The 24,275-nt window shown below is 36.7% G+C and overlaps 1 protein-coding gene across 1 annotated transcript in view; it reads right to left on the bottom strand.

Moving 5' to 3' along the window:
* LOC133983988 (NLR family CARD domain-containing protein 3-like) overlaps window positions 1–14,072 on the bottom strand; it is a 30,894-nt gene extending 16,822 nt beyond the window's left edge. The window contains exons 1-6 of the mRNA XM_062423204.1: window positions 14,052–14,072; window positions 10,252–10,364; window positions 8,973–9,106; window positions 6,957–8,856; window positions 4,500–4,670; window positions 2,422–2,589 (exon numbers count right to left, since the gene is read on the bottom strand). Of these exons, the coding sequence (XP_062279188.1) occupies window positions 2,422–2,589; window positions 4,500–4,670; window positions 6,957–8,856; window positions 8,973–9,106; window positions 10,252–10,364; window positions 14,052–14,072 (2,507 nt within the window). The remainder of the gene's footprint in view (window positions 1–2,421; window positions 2,590–4,499; window positions 4,671–6,956; window positions 8,857–8,972; window positions 9,107–10,251; window positions 10,365–14,051) is intronic.
* Window positions 14,073–24,275: the final 10,203 nt, after the last annotated feature.

The following is a 24,275-nucleotide window of genomic DNA, read 5'->3' as shown; positions in this document are numbered from 1 at the left end:
TAGCATCCTGATGGCTCTTCAATAAATGACAGTTCTAAGGTATAATTTCGAACCTCCCACAGCTAATGAAGTGATCGGCATTATTGTAAATCTTAACAATTCTGCAGTGGGTCATGATGAAATCAAGGCTAAGCTGCTAAAAGAAGAAGCTCCCTTCATTAGTAAATCCTCAACACATGTCCTTGCTATTTCATTAAAAACTGGGGTAGTCCCTAATGATCTCAAAGTGGCAAGGGTCTTGCCTCTTTTTAAAGAAGGTGAACCCAGTGTTTTTAACAATTATCGGCTGATTCCTATCTTACCGTGTTTCTCAAAAGTCCTGGAAAAGTTAGTATATACAAGAGTTATTAAACACCTTAATGATAATAACATACTGTACAAACACCAATATGGTTTTCGTCAAAAGCACTCAACATATATGGCTCTTTTGCAACTTATAGATAAAATGGATAAAAATATGTTTTCAATTGGCATTTTCTTGGATCTCTCAAAAGCGTTTGACACAGTTAACCACGATATTCTTCTGTCAAAACTCCACCCATATGGTTTTCAAGATGTTGTGATCAGATGGTTTAGTGATTACCTTAGTAACAGAGAACAATTTGTGTGTTTAAATGGTCATGTATCTACGAAAGCAAAACTATACTGTGGTGTGCCTCAAGGTTCGATTCTTGGGCCCCTTCTGTTTCAAATTTTCATAAAGGATTTTGCTGTAATGTCTGAGTCTACTCTGCGCATTGTATTTGCAGATGATACTAATGTTGCCATGTCTCACTCTGACTTTGGCTGTCTAATCAGAAATGCCAATACCACTCTGGAATACGCCTCAAGATGGTTTCAGATGAACAAGCTTTCCTTAAATGTGAACAAATCAAATTTCATACTTTTTAGAAACAAAAATAAAACTTTTCCTGAGCAGGATTCAAAGCTGCAAATTAATAACATTGTAATTAAACAGGTCTCTTGTACAACATTTCTTGGTATATTAGTTGATGAAAGATTTTCCTGCAGAAACCATATTGAGTATATATGCAAAATTATGAAGTCTTATGTTATTATTAGAAGAGTCTCTCATTCAGTTAATCAGTCGTGACTCATGACATATTATAGCTTAATATTTCCATATTTGACATTGTAACATTATCTGGGCTGCTTCATATTCCTCACACCTTAATCAGATACTCTTTATACAGAAAAGATTCCTGAGAATGATTTCTAATTCTACCAATCAAGCGCCATCTGCACCTTTATTTAGCAGATTCAAACGTTTGTCTGTTTTTTCTATTAATAAGCTGCAAACATGTCTGTTTATGTTTAAATTCATTCATTACAAACAACACATTCAAGGCACTTTTCTAAAGTTCTTTCTGTTATCTTCAGATGTTCACTCCTATTCAGTGAGAGGTCAGAAGAACTTTCAGTTACCTCTTTGTTGTACGTCCAGTCATACATTTTTCATCAAATTTCGTGCTCCCCAACTCTGGAACTCATTAAAAAGATCCCTTAAGTTATTATCATCCTTCAAATTCTTCAAGTCTAACTTAATGAAATATCTTCTGACCAAACAAAATCATACTCATGCCCAATTTACTTGGAATGAGCCTGTGATTTTATCGATTTTTCGTAGTTGTTGTCTTCTTTTTTCTTTTCTCTTTGTTGCTTGTTTTTGTATTTTATTTGTCTTTGCCCCTTTCTGCTTCTTTCTTTTTTCTCTCTTCTTATTTGGTTGATATGTTTTGGTAATTTTTTATAGTAAAGGTGAGGATTTTATATAAGCTCCTTGGACTTCTTTTCCTCTCCTGCACAGTTATTTGCCTTTGTACTGTGAAATTATTATGTTTGTTTTATTATTGTGCATATGAATAAAAATATATTTTTTAAAAGGTGTGTAAAGCTAACACCTATGGTAAGCTCTGCATATAACTGGTGGTTGGTGCTTCATGTTTAGTCTCACCATTCTTTAGCTGCTCTCTAATCTCTGGTCACTGCTGAACTACTTGGAGGTCCCAATCATCTCTGAATTCAATCATCATTGTATGTTACTGCCTAGTTTAATAAGTACAAGTTAGTCCTGATCTCTAGCATTGCTGGCTATGGCCCATCATGCAACAGGTCAGGCTGGACAAGTTCACATTGGAAGCTGTTCAACTCATCATGCCCGTTAGCATCGCTGCTGGTAATGGAACTCTATTTTTATTATATCGGCTTATGATTGACATGTTTATTATTCTTAGTGTACATTGGACATTTTAAGAAAAAACTGTCATGCTCGTTATTTCATTTCATCACTGAGATTATGCACCTTGCACAATTATTGTATGTTTTCTTTCCATCTGTTCAGCAGATTCAAGCTAATAATGAACCAAACAGTGAAGGATGTGAATAGAATAAATCTACCAAAGCATCAGTCAGTGAACTCACCTCAGAGTCAGTTTACAGTGTGGACTCTCCTGTACAGCAGACAGAAGCTTCACTGATGAATCAGACAGTTCGTTGAGATTCAGGTGCAGCTCTTCCAGATGAGGGTTGGACTTCACAGCTGAGGCCAAAACTTCACAGTCAGTGTCTGTGAGTTCACAGTCAGTAAGTCTGTAATGACACATATATTACAACATATTATCATGAACTGGCTCAACGTTCAGACAAACAAGGAGAACATGTTTGAATCTCAAAAACTAAAATAATTAATTAAAGTAACTTAATTACATAACTAAATCAAAGCTACATGTGTAATGTGTAGAATCAGTAGTGTAGGGAAGTGCATGGATGAGGGGAAATGTGTGCTAGACAATAACAAACACATGAAGCAAAGAAAGAAAAAGGATGTTGTTGGTGGAAGAGAGAGGGAGACACTGAGCAGGCCAGCTTTTATAAGGTGACCCAGCCCAAAGCCCAGGTGAACTGCTTCAGCCTGATGACCATGACTCTTATTATTATTATTATTATTATGAGTTTGACTCTTATTTATTATTATGAGTTTGACTCTTATTATTATTGTAAAGTTTGAAACTCATTATTTGATTAACATTTGCTCTTCACATCAGTGGTTCAAATAATCTTTAAAAATCTATTTTTTCTGATTTCATTTTATTCCTTTAATGTAAAAGGACAGTTGAGAGAGAAACAGGACACAAGAGGAGAGAGATCAGTGGATGCTGCAGTTATACTGGATGCATCTTAACCAGTAAGCTACCAGAACACTCCCAGTTCAGCTGATGGTCTCACTGTGCTTGAATGAAACAATCATTCTCATCACTCTCTCTCATAGCTGCAGACTTTAATCTTTGTTTTGATTTAATTTAAACTAATGACCTGACAATATTACACCTGTACATCATTAAATATGAATGTCATTCAATATTTAGACGTTTAGTTGTCGACTTTCTTTTCTGAGAATCTGAAAAACTGATTCAGCACAAATACAATTAACAAACTAATGAGGTTGAATTATTTTCATCATGATGTCATCAGAAAGATGTTATCAGGGTAGAAGCATTAAGAATATATAGAGCAGCAGTAATGTTTAGGATAACAAGCAGTCTTAAATACCAAACATACAGCTGATACAGAGAGACGTCCTCCTGCTCGCCAAAGGTGTGTGTGTGTGTTTGTGTCTGTGAAAGAGCGCATATTAGCGAGGAAGAGAGAGAGACAGACTGTGTGTGTGTGTGTGTGTGTGTGTGTGTGTGGGTGTGTGAGTGTAACTAGTTCCTAACTGATATAACTGACAGCAGATTTTTGGAGCATGAAGTATTTCATTGTTCTGGATTGTTTCAATAATAATAAACATACATTTGCATAAAGTAAGCATATGTATCCACTACCAAATGATGTAATGTACTCAGCAGACATGCACGGTCATTATCAGCTCCTCTTCAACATCTAGACTGTTGGTCATCTACACTATGGCATCCTGATGGCTCTTCAATAAATGACAGTTCTAAGGTGTGTAAAGCTAACACCTATGGTAAGCTCTGCATATAACTGGTGGTTGGTGCTTCATGTTTAGTCTCACCATTCTTTAGCTGCTCTCTAATCTCTGGTCACTGCTGAACTACTTGGAGGTCCCAATCATCTCTGAATTCAATCATCATTGTATGTTACTGCCTAGTTTAATAAGTACAAGTTAGTCCTGATCTCTAGCATTGCTGGCTATGGCCCATCATGCAACAGGTCAGGCTGGACAAGTTCAAATTGGAAGCTGTTCAACTCATCATGCCCGTTAGCATCGCTGCTGGTAATGGAACTCTGTTTTTATTATATCGGCTTATGATTGACATGTTTATTATTCTTAGTGTACATTGGACATTTTTAAGAAAAAACTGTCATGCTCGTTATTTCATTACATCACTAAGATTATGCACCTTGTACAATTATTGTATGTTTTCTTTCCATCTGTTCAGCAGATTCAAGCTAATTCTGAAAATTATGAACCAAACAGTGAAGGATGTGAATTAAATGAAAAGAAAATCTACCAAAGCATCAGTCAGTGAACTCACATCAGAGTCTTCAGTTTACAGTTTGGACTCTCCTGTACAGCAGACAGAAGCTTCTCTGCTGAATCAGACAGTGTGTAGAGATTCAGGTGCAGCTCTTCCAGATGAGGGTTGGACTTCACAGCTGAGGCCAAAACTTCACATTCAGTGTCTGAGAGTTCACAGGCAGTAAGTCTGTAATGACACATATATTACAACATATTATCATGAACTGGCTCAACGTTCAGACAAACAAGGAGAACACGTTTGAATCTCAAAAACTAAAATAATGTATTAAAGTAACTTAATTACATAACTAAATTAAAGCTACATGTGTAATGTGTAGAATCAGTAGTGTAGGGAAGTGCATGGATGAGGGAAAATGTGTGCTAGACAATAACAAACACATGAAGCAAAGAAAGAAAAGAGATGTTGTTGGTGGAAGAGAGAGGGAGACACTGAGCAGGCCAGCTTTAATAAGGTGACCCAGCCCAAAGCCCAGGTGAACTGCTTCAGCCTGATGACCATGACTCTTATTATTATTATGAGTTTGACTCTTATTTATTATTATGAGTTTGACTCTTGTTTATTATTATGAGTTTGACTCTTATTATTATTATAAAGTTTGAAACTCATTATTTTGATTAACATTTGCTCTTCACATCAGTGGTTCAATTAATCTTTAAATATCTATTTTTTCTGATTTCATTTAATTCCTTTAATGTAAAAGGACAGTTGAGAGAGAAACAGGAAACAAGAGGAGAGAGATCAGTGGATGCTGCAGTTATACTGGAAGCATCTTAACCAGTAAGCTACCAGAACACTCCCAGTTCAGCTGATGGTCTCACTGTGCTTGAATGAAACAATCATTCTCATCACTCTCTCTTATAGCTGCAGACTTTAATCTTTGTTTTGATTTAATTTAAACTAATGACCTGACAATATTACACCTGTACATCATTAAATATGAATGTCATTCAATATTTAGACGTTTAGTTGTCGACTTTCTTTTCTGAGAATCTGAAAAACTGATTCAGCACAAACACAATTAACAAACTAATGAGGTTGAATTATTTTCATCATGATGTCATCAGAAAGATGTTATCAGGGTAGAAGCATTAAGAATATATAGAGCAGCAGTAATGTTACAGAGAGACGTCCTTCTGCTCACCAAAGGTGTGTGTATGAGTGTGTCACATGCACTCACACTTGAGCGCATGTGAGCGAACAAGTGTGAGTGAGCAAGGAAGAGAGAGAGACAGTCTGTGTGTGTATTTTGCTTTCTTCTGTGCTCGTGTGTGTGTGTGTGTGTGTGTGCGTGTGTGTGTGCGCGCGCGTGCGTGTGTGTGAGTGAATGTAACTAGTTCCTAACTGATATCATAACTGACAGCAGATTTTTGGAGCATGAAGTATTTCATTGTTCTGGATTGTTTCAATAATAATAAACATTCATTTGTATAAATTAAACATATGTATCCACTACCATTTTAATAAGAGTATTAAAAACTTAATAAAAAAGTACATTTAGAAAAAAAAAGAAAGTTATATTAATTTGCAATTAATCACAAGTTAACTCATGACAATAAAAATATAACCCTGAGCTTTAATGTGTATCAGATCTCTTAAACAGGCTGATTTCTGCCATTCTGCTCTTATATATTGATCAGACCTTTGTGCATTTCTTGCTACTACTCTCCTCTACACCAACAAGAGAGAAAACAGCTGAGAGTTTCTTTCTGTGACCAACAGAATATCAGAAAGACTTCAAAACAACACCATGTATCACCACTTCCATCTTTAAAAGAAAAAGATAGATTCATGAGAAATAAAAGGCACCATTGCTCGGTTCAACACACTCAGAGGTTTTGTGTTGTATAACTGACATTACTGAATCACTTTGCTGATTGGCTGATCCTCTGAGCTCACTATGAAATGTCTCAGAAACCATTAAGAAAAAAATGATGATGAAAACAATTCTCTCTGACTTCAGAAATCTTCTTTGTAAAATGATACAGATCTTATTTTAAGCTCTTAATCATAGTGGTAAAACAGTGTCTGTGTGATTATATAGGATTTACAGAACCTGCTCATGTAATAATAACTTTACTGCATTCACTGATAAAATACTGATATATGTTGTGATAAAATGCTGCTGTAATAAAACCTCAACCACAACCTCAGAGTCATTTGTTTCATCAGGTTTGAATGTCGCCTCAAACACTCAAAATAAGAGAAAAAGAAAAAACTGTAAAATCCAATAATTACTAGAAATAAATAGAATAACTGTTCATTAACTTAACAGCTAAAAACAACCAAGTGAAAAATCAACATTATTTACACATCTGAGACTAAATATAACTGACATGTTATTTCAGATATAAACAACTATTTTAACTATAATAAGAATGTTGTGTTATTTCTATTTGAAGAACTAAACTACTAATCTACACTGATTTTAATGTTAATCACATCTGAACTTACAGAGCCTTTCTGCAGTTCCTCACAGCTGGGATCAGTCTTCGTCGTCCCATCACTGTTGTGTTGTACTTCTTCAGGTCCAACTCATCCAGAACCTCCTCTGACATCTGCAGCATGTAGGCCAGAGCTGAGCACTGGATCTCAGAGAGTTTCTTCTCTGATCTGTTCTCTGACTTCAGGAACTCTTGGATCTCCTGATGTACTGAGCGGTCGTTCATCTCCGTCAGACAGTGGAAGATGTTGATGCTTCTGTCAGGAGAGATAAACCCTTTGTTCATCTCCTTCAGGTTGTTGATGACTCTGTGGATGGTTTCTGGACTGTTGTCTGTCTGACCCAGCAGGCCTCCTAAGAGACTCTGGTTGGACTCCAGAGAGAGGCCATGAAGGAAGCGGACAAACAGGTCTAGGTGGCCATTTTTACTTCTGAGTGATTTCTCCATGGCTCCCTTCAGGAAGTGATCCAGGGAAAGGTTATCTTCTTTTATCTCTTCTTCTTCTTCTTCTTCTTCTTCTTCTTCTTCTTCTTCTTCTTCTTCTTTTTCCTTTTCTTCTTCTCCCAGGAAGTCATCCAGAGATGAGTAACTGTAGTCTACTCTCAAGAAGTCCTTCACTACCTTTGTCTTCCTGTTGGTGTAACAGTGGTACATGTAGACTGCAGCCAGAAACTCCTGAACACTCAGATGAACAAAGCTGTAGACTGTTTTATGGAACATCACACTCTCTCTTTTGAAGATCTCTGTACAAAATCCTGATAACACAGAAGCCTCTGTGACATCAAGACCACACTGCTCCAGGTCTTCTTGGTAGAACATGATGTTTCCTTTCTCCAGTTGTTCAAACGCCAGCCTCCCCAGCTTCAGAAGAAGTTTCCTGTCAGCCTCCATCAGCTCCTGTGGACTCGTCTCATGTCCCTCATCATACTTGTTCTTCTTCCTCTTTGTCTGAACCAACAGGAAGTTTGAGTACATGTCAGTCAGGGTCTTGGGCAGCTCTCCTCTCTGGTCTGTAGTCAACACGTGGTCCAGAACTGTAGCAGTGATCCAGCAGAAGACTGGGATGTAACACATGATGTGGAGGCTCCTGGATGTCTTGATGTGTGAGATGATTGTGCTGGACTGCTCTTCATCACTGAATCTCTTCCTGAAGTACTCCTCCTTCTGGGCGTCAGTGAAGCCTCGTACTTCTGTTACCCTGCTAACACATGAAAGAGGGATCTGATTGGCTGCTGCAGGTCTGGAAGTTATCCAGATGAGAGCCGAGGGAAGCAGCTTCCCCTTGATGAGGCTTTTCAACAGCACGCTGACTGATGTCTTCTGTGTGACATCAGTCACGACCTCACTGTTGTTGAAATCCAGTGAGAGTCTGCTTTCATCCAGGCCGTCAAAGATGAACAGAACATTACAGACATCGAGCTTCTCTGCTGTGAGCTTCTGTAATGTTGGATAGAAAACATGGATCAGCATGAGCAGACTGTACTGCTCATCTTTGATCAAGTTCAGCGACCTGAACGAGAACAGAATCAGCAGACTGATATCTTGGTTGTTGGAGCGCTGTGCCCAGTCCAGAGTGAACTTCAGCACTGAGAAGGTTTTTCCAACACCAGCGACGCCGTTCATCAGAACCACTCTGATTTGTTTCTGTTGGTCAGGTAAGACTTTAAAGATGTCCTGACACTTGATTGGAGCGTCATGGAGGGTCTTCATCTTGGAAGCTGTTTCAAGCTGCCTCACCTCATGTTGGGTATTAACCTCTTCACTCTGTCCCTCTGTGATGTAGACCTCAGTGAAGATGCTTTTGAGGGGGATTTCACTTCCTGCTTCATCAGTTCCTTGAGTCACACATTCACATGTGCTGCTCAGACTGATGTGATGTTCATCTAAAAGCTCCTGCAGACCACTTTCTACTGAAAGACAGAAAAAGAAGGTATCATTAAAAATATATTTTCAGTAGGATAGAGGAGGTAGATTCCTGTCCTGTTTTCAGAGATGATGACATCAGCAGACAGATCTTCAGTCTTACTTTGTAAAGTGCTGGTCTGACTGTCTGTCTGCAGTCTAGCTCTGGTTCTGGATCCTTCTGCACACTGGGGCAAGGAGGAGTCTCCTGATGGACCAGACTGCTCCTCCACAGAAACACCACTCCTCTTCCTCTTCCTCTCTCTGTGGAAATTAAAACATTCTTTATGACACATGACATTAGTGGAGGCCAACCAACAGCTCACATGCTTCATGAAGCTCTTTCCCTCCATAAACAGTCCAGACTCTCAGTATTTGGATATTTCTACATGTGTGTTCTTCAGGCTCTTGAGTAGGTTTACATCCACAGTGAAATAACTGTGTGTTTGCTGTAGGTTTATTTTCTGCAGCTACATTTACTCTCAGTCACTGGATTCATTTACTGCATCATTAAAGATGGCATGTTTTTGAACAGTGTTTCAATCTGCTGACATGAATAGTTGGAAGGTGTTTTTCTGTAACTTGCCTCATTTAGATAGAAATAAAAAAGTTCTCATAAATGATTAAACAAGTGAATGAATATATGAATATTAAACTGTCATTGGTGACAGCCTATTATTACTATCAAATATGAATTCAGGACATTACATTTAGAATAAAATAATGGATACTTCATATGCCAGGCTTTAAAATGAGTGACAACAAAGCACCAGCAAAGGCAGAAAAGAAGAAGACTCAATAAAGTTACCTTATACCCCATAAGATAAGAAATTGCATGCATGCACCATAATACATTGATTTGTTTAATGAAGTTACTAGAAATGTCCTGTATCTCATGCTAGTTTGTTTTTCGGTCAGTTATGTATTTTTTTCTATGTGCATTAATTTATTTACAGCTGCTACATGTCTCTCGTTCAAATGGACCAATTGCCTCAAAATGCTAAAATACAACAAGTCCAAGTCCACTCTAATATAAAACGTGTAACTTACCTCAGGTTATATTATATAGCCTGTTTCAAAGAGCACAATGTAGGATAAAATAGAAAAAACAGACACTGCTGGAAACTGCCTAATAATACTACTACTACTAATAATAATAATAATAATAATATTAATAATAATAATCTCTTTTACAGGAGATCAAGATCACACGTCAATAGAAAATGGATCATTTATTCATTCTTCTGCTGTGCAAAAGCTCCTATACATTACATGACTTTAACTACAAAATACATTAGTGACTGACTTAAAAAAAAACAAATAGTGTTGTAATGTAGTTTATGAAATGACATTTAAAAACGGAATCATCTTCAGGTCAGTTTACAGTAGAAACAGTCTCTTACTTTGTGTCGGAGGGTCCAGGTTCATTACTGAAGTCTGGAGGATCACCTTTAGACCGGTTGCTCTTCATAGACACATAGCCAGATGTTAGAGACTCTGCTCCGTCCTCCTCTTCCTCCTCTTTCTTCATCTTCTGGAGTCTGAGAGGTAAACCAGTAACACTGGAGACACACACACACACATACACAGTATAATAAATCCAGTCCTTCCTCTCAAGTTAGCCGCTTATTACTTTAACTACAACCATGTGTGTTTTCTAGTCATCACAAAGATAAACTTTGGTTAAAATCTGGTTTAAATCCAACAATCAGACTTCAGATAAATATCTGTGTCATTCTTAGCTGTGACTTCTCTCTACTTTAATCAAACCAATGTGTCACGTTACATCACTGTGAAGATGCAGAAACCAGGAGAAAAGAGGAAACAACTTTTAAAGACACTGGACCAGATGCAAGAGCATGTTCATATTTTATTCTTAAATTATCAGGTTATTTTCGTGAGGTGGACTAAGAAGAACTTTACGAGCTCTCAGACTGAGGTCCCGCTCTCAGAAACAGATCAACAGAAACACAGATTATTATTTAGTTAGTAAGTGGTGAAATTAAAGGTCCAGAAAAAGACAAAGAATGAGGAAAAATGAGCCGTGCTGTGAACGCTGTCTCAGAAATAAAAACTAAAATGATTTAACATGAAATATCTCACTAGTGCAGTCATCAGTCAGGGAGCTAAACTATTACTTATATACCAATATTTCATTTAAATAAATAAAAGTAATTAATAAATAGTCAGTTTGCATTGTGGGTAACTGTGGACAAGTCGCTTTGTAGTTTCAGCTGTTAATATTTATATTGTAAGCTTGCATTATATCATAGTTTCAATTGTTAATTTAAATGACTGATATATCTACCTAAATTGTTAAATAGTCTACTACCTTCATACTAAAGTAGCCTAATACTTCTACAAACAGAGTAATGTCATCATGATTATGGATCAGAAGTGCAATTTAAACAACGGGACATAATCCATTAATGTGAACTACAGCGGAGCCTCTAAAAAGACATGAACTCCCCTAAAAACATGATTTGTGAACGTTTCTGCGTTATTAGACATTATTCATTTCTCTGTTATGTGGTAGTCAGTAAACACAAGTCAACTGACTCAGAAGACCAGAGGCAGCGTCCAGGAACGTCGTGTGCTCACTTTAAAAACAGACGGACCGGTGGAAGTTGGCCTTTAATACATCATTTTTAGCTGCTGTCATTCAGTATTTTTTCTGCGGTTGCGGCACTTCAAAAAAAAGAAAAGAAAAAAATGAAAAAATGAAACACCAACGGCAGCGACAGACGAGGGGAAATTTAAGGGAACCTTAACTTATACTGTTGAGCAACCAATGCTCCGTTTTCCTCCACTTCTTACTGTTATAATAGTGTGTTAGTCAGTAGATAGAGCCCTACTGTGTCTGAGACACACATTCACATTTATTTCATTTGTGGAAAAATAACAAAGGGAAAGTTTTTACCTGATTTCACTTTTTCTTCCTTTTTTTTCTCCATATGTAGACCACTTTAGACCAGGTCCAGATAGAAAACCACTATACCTAAATCTGGACTGGATTATCTCAGAGCGACCAAAGACTTTTGAAATCTTTATTCTATTTGTGAAAATGCATTAAAGACAGATTTCACTGTTTGTTCATCTATTCCTGCATGGTCTAAAGTGCTCTACATGTGACTAACACGCTGTTTTAACAGTAAGAAGTGAAGAAAAAACAAAGGATCAGTCGCTCAGCAATAAGCAAACTCTCTGTCTGCTAGTCTAGTGCTAGACTCACACCAATGACTGAATATGATCATAACTCCATTGCTTTCATATCAGAGGACAGATGAGGTGGAGCTGCCTCAACACAAAGATGGTGAGACAGAGAGAAGCAGCAGAAGCACAAAGTTGCATGAAATGTAAATTATATCAAACAGTCTATGTGCTCCTCTATTAGAAACTACAGAAAATAAGACAACTTTTTCTTATACATGTTTTAGTACTATACTTTCTGGCAGAATATATCACTATGACCTACTTAATCATTTCCTGGATTTTGTATCACCATAGTTCCTGAATGTATAAAATAGAGGAAATGGGTGGACGACCCCCCCCCCCTCAAACCAAAGTTACACCCTTGCATACACAACATATTACGTTCTATATGTGAGCACTACATACCAGCCACCTACGAGAAAAGAAAGTTAAAAGAAAAGTCTAAGTTTACATCTGGATGGACCAGATCTCACCAGAGCAACAGACAATATAACACCAGTTATCTGTCTATCATTAAGAACCAGAGGGTAATGTTTTAATGTGCTTTCATCACGCAGTAAATGACGTCAGCATCCAGGTAACATTTAGTTTTGGGCTGACCTAAAACAGCTGGTTACTCTGGGCATGTCTTGAAAATACCTGAACATATGAAGTCTGTTTTTCTTTTTCCTGGAAGCTACAAACATATTTACCTCTTCATTCCAGCTCCCACAACACTACACATTATGACAAAGAGTGATGTTTAAACAGTGATGATCTGACTCAGACAATACTGTCACTAATCATTATTTATAGTACTAATATTAACACTCACCTGCCTTAAACCTGCTTTTCCTTCTTCTGCTCCGTTGACTTAAAATGGCGTCTAAAGACTGAATAGTTTCACTTCCTGTTTGCTTCTCCTACCCCCTTCTTCTTTACTAGAAGTAAAAAAGAAGTGTGTGTGTGTGTGTGTGTGTGTGTGTGTGGGTGTGGTGAAAGAGGAAACGCAGAAGGACAAAGAACAAGAGCTATTGCAGGTCAGCAGTTAATATGAAAGTGTATGTTTTTCCAAACACACTTTTTCTGTTCTGTTTCTCTCTCTGTAGCTGCTGCAGTCAGAGAAAAGTTAAGATAAGTGAACCGTCTGGTTTAAAGTTTCTATCTTCTACATCTGCTAAACTTCAGCTAATCATAATCTAAAATTCTTCACAACTTTACAGAATCACTTCACAGCTCAAAGTGTGAGCAGAGAAGAGTTGTAGTGCATGCATGCTAAAAGCAATCTAAGTATAAAAAGGGACTATTAGTAGGCCTACAACAGATGAAGATATCTAAAGTAAAAAGTAAGAGGCTTAAACAATATGAAGAATGTTCATGGGTAAAATAAATGATTGCAGTTTATATTAAGCTGGAAACATTGACACAAGATGAACACAGACCATGCAGTTACCAACCTGCACAGCTTTTCTATATAACAGAAAACAACATTATCTGGGGTGAACCTAAGGAGCAGGCTGTGACATCCCTCATTAGATGAGGTCTGGTAGTGGAAACTGAGCTATGAAATGTCTTTCTGCAGCAAACTTCCCAAACGTTTTAGTACCTATGAAGTATGATATGATGAAACAAGAAGCAGGGTTTCAACATAACTTGTTGAATTCCTAAACTCCATGAAAATGTAGATAAGTCATAAAGTTATAGATTATAATCAAACATGACCAGCAGGAAGGAAAATAAAAGTGTATTTTTATTTTTGTATATTACATGAATAATATTATATGAAGATTAAGGTATGATTTTAATTTTTCCTTCTTCAAGAATGTCAAAACAGCTCTAGCTGCCTCTTTAATAATCAAAAAAGGTTTGTTACGCTACTTTGGCCGTTTTTTTGTTGATAAAAATAAATCTCATATCTGTAAATTCAAGAACAGTCATAAAAAAGTATGAAACAGTTTCAGGATTTAAGCTGCATCATTCACTGCTGTAGACTGACATGTAAATGTCTCACTTGGTCAAAGCCGTGCTGCATCTTCACAGAGGGAGCTGGTGGTGCTGTTCAGTCCCGCCAAAAGAACAATGGCGACACCAAGCGGCGAAGAATTTACATTCAAATGTAAGTATTGGGTTTTTATATTTAATTACTTTTACTTATTACTACTTATACTTTTACTAATTACTTATATTTCATTACTTAGATGAACAAATTTAGATTAGGTTGTGATCCCTGCTTTATTTACAGAATGTAAAATGGAATAAAGAGCTACGTTTAGGATTATCACTATTATATGTTATAATTATTACAATTATTATATTAATTATCATTTTTTGCTATATTAGAACCGTTTGTCTTATACTACTGTGTTTTTTTCTACTGTCTGTCTTTTTCGTGTTATGGGCGGGAACAGCTGGTGACGCAACCAGGAAATGCTTCGAAGGCTAGACCGTCTCATTTAACAAAGGTGGATGTTTATGTCTATAGCCTTCTAGACTTTTTTTATAATGGAGATATCTTTGTATTGTTAAAAGAATGCACATATTTTCCTATCGAGAGTTTTTTGTATATTACAGAAATGTTAATAAAGTTTATTGGAGGAAAAAACAAACAAAAAAAAAACAAAAAAAACAACGGTTGATGCATCCTTCGGAGGTTCCTCAGAAGGATGCAGCCCCTGAATTGGCACACAGCTACTGAAAGCCGGTAAATCAAATCAGTAAAATATTATTTTCTGATTGTTTCACCGCCTGAATATGGCCTTATCAAGCCTCTGACTCGAGATGGTTACTGTGTGGGACTTTTTTGTTTGTTTTGTTTTTGTTTAATAGCTTCACCAGAATACTGACATGCGCACTTCATCTTTCAGTTAATGGGAGGTAACAGTTGTTGTATCGAGCTCTGTTTCCCCGTCGAGATGTGTTTCCCCTAGTCCCGCCCCCGTCCGAAATGACCCGAAAGGCGAAGGAAGCGCGCGTTCACAAAAAGCTCGCCCACGAGCTGCTGTGCTCGTACCACAGAGGCACTTTGGAGAGAGCTAAGGTTCAAAACTGACTTTTTTAGCGAGTTTTATCTGAAGAAGTTGTATTGTAGAAGTGAAATCCAACTTGCATGACTATCTAGTTATATTGTTAAACTGCACATATGTTTGCGTTTTTATGTCTTTATTAACACAACCAACGACTGTCATTTCTATCAATAAAAAATATTATTTTTGTGAGAGACTTTTCATTTGGAATGTTATGGACTTTTGGAAGGAAGTGTGCTCATTCATTTATAGCCTAAATTTAAATAGCTATTCTATCATATTTGTCTTAAATGCAGCTCCATATAACAGGTAAAGCACATCCTGACAGCTTGGAATATTACTGTCAGATAATGTTCCCCCTCTGTTCCATAGGAAAGGAGGCTCACACATCTTTCAAATTCATACTGCTGACTCATTTCCCCACAACAGATAAGTCCTGTGATTTTCAGGCTGATATCAATAAATTTGACCATTTAAAACAGGGGGAACGCATCCTGACAGCTTGAAATATTACTGTAAGATACTGTTCCCCCTCTGTTCAATATTAAAGGAGGCTCAGACAAGCATTAAAGACTTTAATAACATTAAACAAAAAATAAATAGTGTATACTAACTTTTTAGAACAAACTATTATTATTCAAATGCAATAAACACAAAATGAAATGGTAACATTGGCAATATTTAACACATCAACAAAAACATCAAAATAATTTAAAAAATGAAAAATAAACTGTCAATAGAAAATGTCTTATTTTATATATATACATGAACTTCCTTTCCTTTGCTTTAGCATGCTGCACATTTAAATGTGTCCTCTGTCTTCGGCCTTCCAACACATGCATGGTGAAACCACCGTCCACACGCATCACAGGATATCTGTAGTGCAAAAACATTTTAACACTGCATGAAATATTTAAAGAAAACTTGGAAAGACAAATGAATATTGGCAAAACGTGCAAAATAACATTTTTTTGTTTGCTGCCCATGATGGAATGTTTTTGGAAATATCTTCTTAATGGCAGGTGAAATACTGGCACTTGCATGAGTAAATGAGTAAAATAGATGCAAACACAGGACCACATTCTATACATAAAATACCCATGTCAGCTCTGCCTCTTCACTGTCATCTGCATTTTCCTCTCCACAGTTGAAGCAGAGGTTTGCCAGATCATCTGTCACAAGTATTTGAAAGAGGGCAACATTTGTGAGGACAAGATGATTTCTTTTGAGTCCCCGGCAATTGTATTTTTTGTAATTTTCAGAGATAATAACCTGAGTAGTCAAAGATGTTTTCATTTACAACTTGTTGGGTAGGGTTTAACATATAACTTACCAGATTCCCGAAGAAGAGTTGTGGCAATCTGCCGACGTAACTCTGTCACATCTTTTCGGCCAACAGGGAATTTTAGCTCTTCGCCATTCAAGATTTTCTCTATGAACTGATATTAAAAAACAAGTTATCATTTACCTACACATACAAAACTAAATATATACTTTATCTGGGAAGCACCACTTTATATCTGCACATCATGGAGTAGAAAGGGCAATTTTTTTCATACCTTGATGGCAAAAACCCCACAAGAGGTGCTGTCCGGTTGGTGTGGATGAGGCACTGTGTCGCATTTCCATCTGGACACATGTATCCCTTTCTTCCTCATGAATGCTCTAAAAACCAAAAATATGTTTAAATATAGTAACTTGGTTTATTGACTTAAATTTCATCCAAGCATCACATTATATTTGCTATAAGATGTCAAGTGCTAATAGAGGAGCACAAGAAAATACTATTACCAATTCCTCAGTCATCAAAATAGAAGAAATAGAAGAATGTTGTTCCAGGTAAAAACTACTATTGTCCTTCCCCAACAACCGGATTTTTCAAAGAAAAGAATTACACTAATTTTGTGCCTATGCACTTGTGTAATATTCATCTATAATGTTGCAAGCGAGGACAACTTGGCATTGTACATGTTTGACATTCATCTGCATTTAGTCCTTTAGTCATATCATGTCTGCAATTGCTCTCCTGCCCACCAGCAGTACTTATTCTATTCTTCTGGCTGATATTCACGAGATACTTCACATACATGCTACATCTATTGTAATATGTGACAAGTGGGTCATATTAAATCTGAAGCCATAATTAAAGTGTACCTTGTTACATCCTGGCACCTTTTCAGCTTGGCAGCAGTTTCTCCAAGTGAATCCAACAGGAGTGTCTTTTTTTCAGATGGATATATTACCTGTATGCAACATAAAGACCTAAGATTATTGTACATACAATACGTTTGTCCACTATATTGACATTAAAAAAAACGCTGCTGGGCATGGTCTTCAAAAATACAAAAGAGCTCTACTGTATGTGGTATTAAACAAGAACTACTTTGGTATCAAGGTGCAAGATGAAGAGTTTACAGAGCTGAACATAAGTCTAAAAGAACACATCACATGATCTGTTACTGTATGGTATACTGTATGTAACATGTCAATATGTGCTCTCAATAGCTGAAAAGTCAAAACTTACAACCAGGAACCAGTGATGGTGTTCATGCACAACACCAAACAGCACTTCATAATGTGCGGGATTCCACTGAAAAAGTTTAAATACAAAAGCTTTGACTTGCAAGCCATCAACATCAAATTACTGTTACCAGAATATGTGACAAGACAGTCCGCAACTAACCCTGAATCGTGGAATATTTCCGTTCCATAATGAGGTCATTCCAAATGTGTCAATATGAAGCGCCTTCCCCTTAGATGTGGCATTGTGTCGACGCGCCAGCATGGCCAAGTAAGCATTTATGACCTAGTAACATTGATTTGCAATTGTTAACATTGCTTAAAATGAACAGTTAAAATTATTTTAGTTAGACATAATCCACATATTAATTAACAGTAATAGGAATTACTTTTCAAATGTATTTTGGCAATTATATTTCACCAAAAATATATTTTACCTCACTTTCAAGCTCCAATCCAGGTGCTGTTCGGCCAATGTCCCAGTAAAACACCTTGTACGATCCAATTTTAGACAGCAGGACATTGGCCTTCAGACCGTCCCAGGCATCCTTCACACCTAGGCAAGGCAAGGCAGCTTCATTTATATAGCGCATTTCATGCGAAGGGGCACCTCATTGTGCTTTACATAAAAACAAACATTTAACAGCATAAAACATAAAAAACATGTAAATTGAAAAAAAAACAAAAAAAAACAATAATAGTAAAAACATAATTTTCCAGACCACATAAACAACCATTTAACACTGTCTCTTCCATAGGTTCTTGTCATGTACAGTGCAGGGATGACTACATAAAAATCTAGTATGTTATGAACTGTGTTTTTTTACATTAAAACAGAATTAAATATTCTGAAACTTACATTTTTCTATATTGCCTGGGGCTGAGTCTGTGACTGCAGCAGAGCCTGACACTGGGGCTGCTGCTTGGCCTGTTGGTGGTGCCGGGGCAGTTGGTGGTGCATGGGCTGATGGTGGTGCCGGGGCAGTTGGTGGTGCATGGGCTGTTGGTGGTGCCGGGGCTGATGGTGGTGCATGGGCTGATGGTGGTGCATGGGCTGATGGTGGTGCTGGGGCAGTTGGTGGTGCATGGGCTGATGGTGGTGCATGGGCTGATGGTGGTGCCGGGGCAGTTGGTGGTGCATGGGCTGATGGTGGTGCCGGGGCAGTTGGTGGTGCCAGGGCTGTTGGTGGTGCATGGGCTGATGGTTGTGCCAACAGATTATGTGGTATTATTGCCTGTGGTGTTTTGTAAATTCGAAGGTGATCGATATTCACCTTCGGTAAAAACTGGCTGTCAGACTGCAGGTCTGCGCTCTTTTTATCGATAGCAACTACTACAAAGGGACCAAGCCAGTTTTTGTCCAGCTTCCCACCTTTCCTTTGCTGACTACGAATGTTTTTGCGCAGCACCTTGTCCCCCACCTGAAAACTGTTTTGAGGATTTTGGCAATTTATATTTGTTTTGGGCTGTGGCTATGTTTTCCCGCACTAGATTATAAATTGCATCCTGCCTTTTAATGGCCTCCGACACCACCTCCTGGTCAATGCCATTCTCCATGCCTATGTCAATCTGTAAAAGAGAACTTTAATTTTAATTTTGTCATTGTTATTGCTTCGCTGTTACAGTTATTAGACTATATGTGGGAAAAAAATGTAAATGACATATTTCCAACTATGTCAACAAAATAGATTAGGTCCCCTTAAAGGATTTAAATGGACACTTGCCTTCTACTAAAAACTATAGACTTTTCCTTGGTCACAAAATATTGATGTACTGAGCAGATTACTTATTTATTGTATAGCGTGGAATAAACATTGACACTGATTCTCAATTAACTATATTTTTTCAATTTGTTATTCAAATTAAGAATTAACTGTAGATGGCCTACACTGAGCCAACCTTGTAATCCTCCGTAACCTCACTCGGGAGGCGGGCCTCTGTCCCAAACAGGAGGAAGAATGGGGAGAACTTTGTCGTTATGTGTTTTTTGGTCCTCAGCCCAAACATCACAGCATCCAGATATTTGTCCCAACTCTCTGGACGTTGGTTGACAAGTTTGCACAGTGCCCTGAAAAGTATTTTCATATAAATAGGTAAGCCACCTTGTTTCAAATACATTTTTAGTTCACAATATCATAAATATATTCAACAATACATGTATCAACAAAGATATACAGAGTAAAAGTAATATAATTACAGCACTGTTACCTCTGTATTGTCCCGATTAACTTTTCCACAAGCCCATTTGTTTGTGGATGATAGGGCGCACAAAGGCTGCGCTCAATCCCCAGACCTTTGCAAACCTCATTGTTTAGCTGTTGGCAAACAATAATAAGCACATTATCATTTGTTTGAATCAAATAAAATTTAGCCTAATGATTCATTGCAAAAAATATTACTTGATATGCAAATAAATGTCCAAAAATACATCAACATTTATGTAACAACGTACTTAACATTCAACAAACCTCATTAACGAACTCTCGTCCTTGGTCAGTTAGGATCCTTTTTGGGGCCCCAAAACGGTAAAAGAACCTAACGATACATTCTGCCACATTTGCAGCTGTTTTTGATGGTAGGGCAAAAGCCTCAGGCCACTTGGTGAAGTAATCCACCATTACCAAGATATATTTGTTGCCTGCCTCTGTCTCGGCCACTTTTCCAATGATGTCCATCCCCACAAGTTCAAAGGGTTGGCTCACCTTAAAAATGGAGAGCACAATAACAAATACAATATTAAATTTGAATTACTATTAAGCATTCTCCATCTCAAAATATAAGATTAAAAGAGTAAAGTAAAATATTGTCTATTACTTGTATGGGGATGAACTCTGTCCCCTGCTTTATTGTTGACGCACTGGCCTGGCATTCCATACATTCTCCAACCTGGAAGACAATATGTTAACAGTGAACTTCAGTATTATTACAAGGAAGGGATATGGATTCTGTTGTCATTAAGTTTGATGTGGCATGACTGGTCTCTGGACAACAGATACATACTCACCACCATATATATAACCTGATAATATAGCTACACTATATTGATATTATATATCATAACATTGCTATATCATATTTACGTGTATATATTCATATCTTGCATAGTCAAGTATTAATTACTCATAACATATATTTTTATATTAGATCTTTGTGCATGTATGTATGTCTTGCATAGCCAAGTATATATTATACATACATTTCATGTTACATTATATTATTTTGTATTATATTGTTTTATATTATACTATAATTATTGTATTATATCATATTATATTATATTATATTATATATAACAACATTACATTACACATAAATACGTATTGGGCGGTACTACTACTACTACTCTTATATTATTATGCTGCCCTATTATTATGATTATTACTATGCTGTCATCATACATTAATATTATTATTATTACTATATAATACTACTATTAATAACAATAACACTGTCATTTCATCAGTAGCATCATAATTACCACTGATATTATTACCATCGATATTTTGAAGGTATAGGATTCTTTTAAGAGTGACAAAGATTTCATTCTTGTCACATGAAACTCAAAAGTCAAAAGTCTGTACACCTGTATCCCTGATGATGTAGGAATTGAAGCACTGTTGCATTATTTTGAAACACGCCCTACTGAGGTATTACCACCGAATGAATTTCTGTTGTCCCTCACTGAAATAATTCTATCGAGAAACTTTTTCCAATATGCAGGAGCTTATTATCTGCAGAGGCCAGGTGTAAGCATGGGGAGTTCCTTTGGTCTCTGGGTATAGTTGTGAAGAACTGTACCATTGAATTGTTTGCAGAATCATTTTATCCTTTAGATTAATCAAAAAATATACTCACCCACTTATCAATATCAGCTGTCATGCCAGGCCAGTAGAACCTTTTACACACTGTGTCTCTTGTTTTGATGATACCACAGTGGGCTCCAAAGGCACTTGCATGGCATTCCCTGAATATTTGGTTGGCCTCTTCTTTGTCATAGACAACCTTTCTGTTTTGTGTCTTCCCTCTCTTATACAATGTTCCTTCTGTGTAGAATATAGAAAAAATTAAGTCCTTCATTGCAGGTCATGAATATGTTTTAAATAGATTTCATTAAATTAAAATGAGCTTTGATCTATATAGTGCATTATAGTCTAAATGGTTATGTAATATTGCATAACAAAATTTTAAAATACATTTTCACTTCATTATAACACATGCATTTTGTAATAATCTGACGCATTTTGCAAAAGCCTATTTTCAACTCAGTAATTAAAGTATCAAGAACGTTTAATGTCTTTTCACTTACCATCAATTATGAATTCCGATGCCCTTCTTCGAATTACAAATTTCTCAGATTTTGTAGCACCCTCTGGGTAGCTACCACATGATTTATAATTAACAATTTCTTCGTAAATTTCTGGATTCATTTTCCTTGCAGGACAAGAGACAACATGGAGTTAATTGAGAATTTGGAAACTTAATGTAGGCTAGTAGTTAGATCGTTTCATTATTTTTTAAGTCCACAACACAATTTACATACCTTTTTTATAGTTTTTCAACTCGATGAGCGATGTTTCAGTCGTGGTTCTCCTGTGCAAATTGGCTAATGAAATTGAGCCTTAATTGGGGTGTGGCGCGCTCAGACTTCCTTCCAGAAACTCTTTGACCTGTCCTGCAAAGCTTCGCGCTACCACCTGCGCAGCCTCACTGCCTACCTTGCGTTTGAGTATACTGAATTTGTATTCAGTCGTAAAAAAGAAATGCTATCATGAAATGCTATTTTCATATTTTCAGTATCCACAGATTTAAGATAAAAAGATAAGAAAAATTGCAAATTTAAAAGTTTAATTTATGGTTACATTTTATGAATCACTATGTTCAGGGGGCATTAACATCAATGGAGGCCCCTGGGCTACAGAACTTTGTGATTAATCCCTGCAAGATTTATTCAACATTTATTAATAACTGATCGGGAATGTATGAATGTGAATTTGTGTAGAGACTAATTCTGAGTCAGAATATGAACAGTATGTGAGGGTTAATTTAATGCACTGTATTTTAATTTTTTTTTTAAGATCAATTTTTTATTAACACCATTTAAATCATTCAGATATACAGAATATATTCTACAGTGTATGACAAGAAGTGTCAAATGGTGTAGAAAACACTGTCATTTAATTTTTGAGTTTGAAGTGCCAGTTTTCTGAGGCAGTAAGTTGTTGATGGATGCAATTTTGTTTGGTTTACAGCTAATTCGAATAAATATGCTCTGTGAAGTGAACAGTGAATATTGTCTCTCTATTTGATTATTTTAAGTAGTAGTAAGTATTAATATTACAGTAGCATTAAACATGTTCCTCATTTAAAATGATTAAAACAGTATCTGACAGTAATATTGCCAATGTTGCCATTTCATTTTGTGTTTATTGCATTTGAATAATAATAGTTTTTTCTAAAAAGTTAGTATACACTATTTATTTTTTGTTTAATGTTATTAAAGTCTTTAATGCTTGTCTGAGCCTCCTTTAATATTGAACAGAGGGGGAACAGTATCTTACAGTAATATTTCAAGCTGTCAGGATGCGTTCCCCCTGTTTTAAATGGTCAAATTTAATGATATCAGCCTGAAAATCACAGGACTTATCTGTTGTGGGGAAATGAGTCAGCAGTATGAATTTGAAAGATGTGTGAGCCTCCTTTCCTATGGAACAGAGGGGGAACATTATCTGACAGTAATATTCCAAGCTGTCAGGATGTGCTTTACCTGTTATATGGAGCTGCATTTAAGACAAATATGATAGAATAGCTATTTAAATTTAGGCTATAAATGAATGAGCACACTTCCTTCCAAAAGTCCATAACATTCCAAATGAAAAGTCTCTCACAAAAATAATATTTTTTATTGATAGAAATGACAGTCGTTGGTTGTGTTAATAAAGACATAAAAACGCAAACATATGTGCAGTTTAACAATATAACTAGATAGTCATGCAAGTTGGATTTCACTTCTACAATACAACTTCTTCAGATAAAACTCGCTAAAAAAGTCAGTTTTGAACCTTAGCTCTCTCCAAAGTGCCTCTGTGGTACGAGCACAGCAGCTCGTGGGCGAGCTTTTTGTGAACGCGCGCTTCCTTCGCCTTTCGGGTCATTTCGGACGGGGGCGGGACTAGGGGAAACACATCTCGACTAGTGATGGATTTCATGATTCGTTGTCGAGATTCAGTTCCCGTCGGTCAGTTCAGCTGGAAGAATCGGTTCATATAGTTCGTTCATTAGTTCGTTCAGTCGTATTTCCGGTACAACGTTGTTTAACGGTGAATCACAATGCACGGTTCTCAGCTCCTCGTTCTCAAACGATCGTGCTAACGGTCAACACAACACAGTAGTTCAAAGTAAATACATAGCTGCAACTTCATGATTATGTACAATACAACAGTGGCTAATGTGTTTACACCTTCACATTAAATGTACATGTATTGAAGGTAAATAGAGAGTAGACTCCGGCTAAATCAGCTAATTTATTGTCTTCATTTTTTGTTCACTTTTAGCAAGGGCTACTAATAAAGAAATAAAGACCCAATATGCTGACAAACATGTTTAAAAGCTTGGCAGATATATTGTAACGAACTGGGCCACGTTACTGTTATGTGTGTTATTAAAAAAGAGAGATTATGCCCAGATACTTAAGT

Source organism: Scomber scombrus, chromosome 7 (assembly GCF_963691925.1).
Source record: "Scomber scombrus chromosome 7, fScoSco1.1, whole genome shotgun sequence".
Taxonomy (NCBI): Eukaryota; Metazoa; Chordata; class Actinopteri; order Scombriformes; family Scombridae; genus Scomber; species Scomber scombrus.
This window is presented reverse-complemented; position numbering and strand designations above follow the sequence as displayed.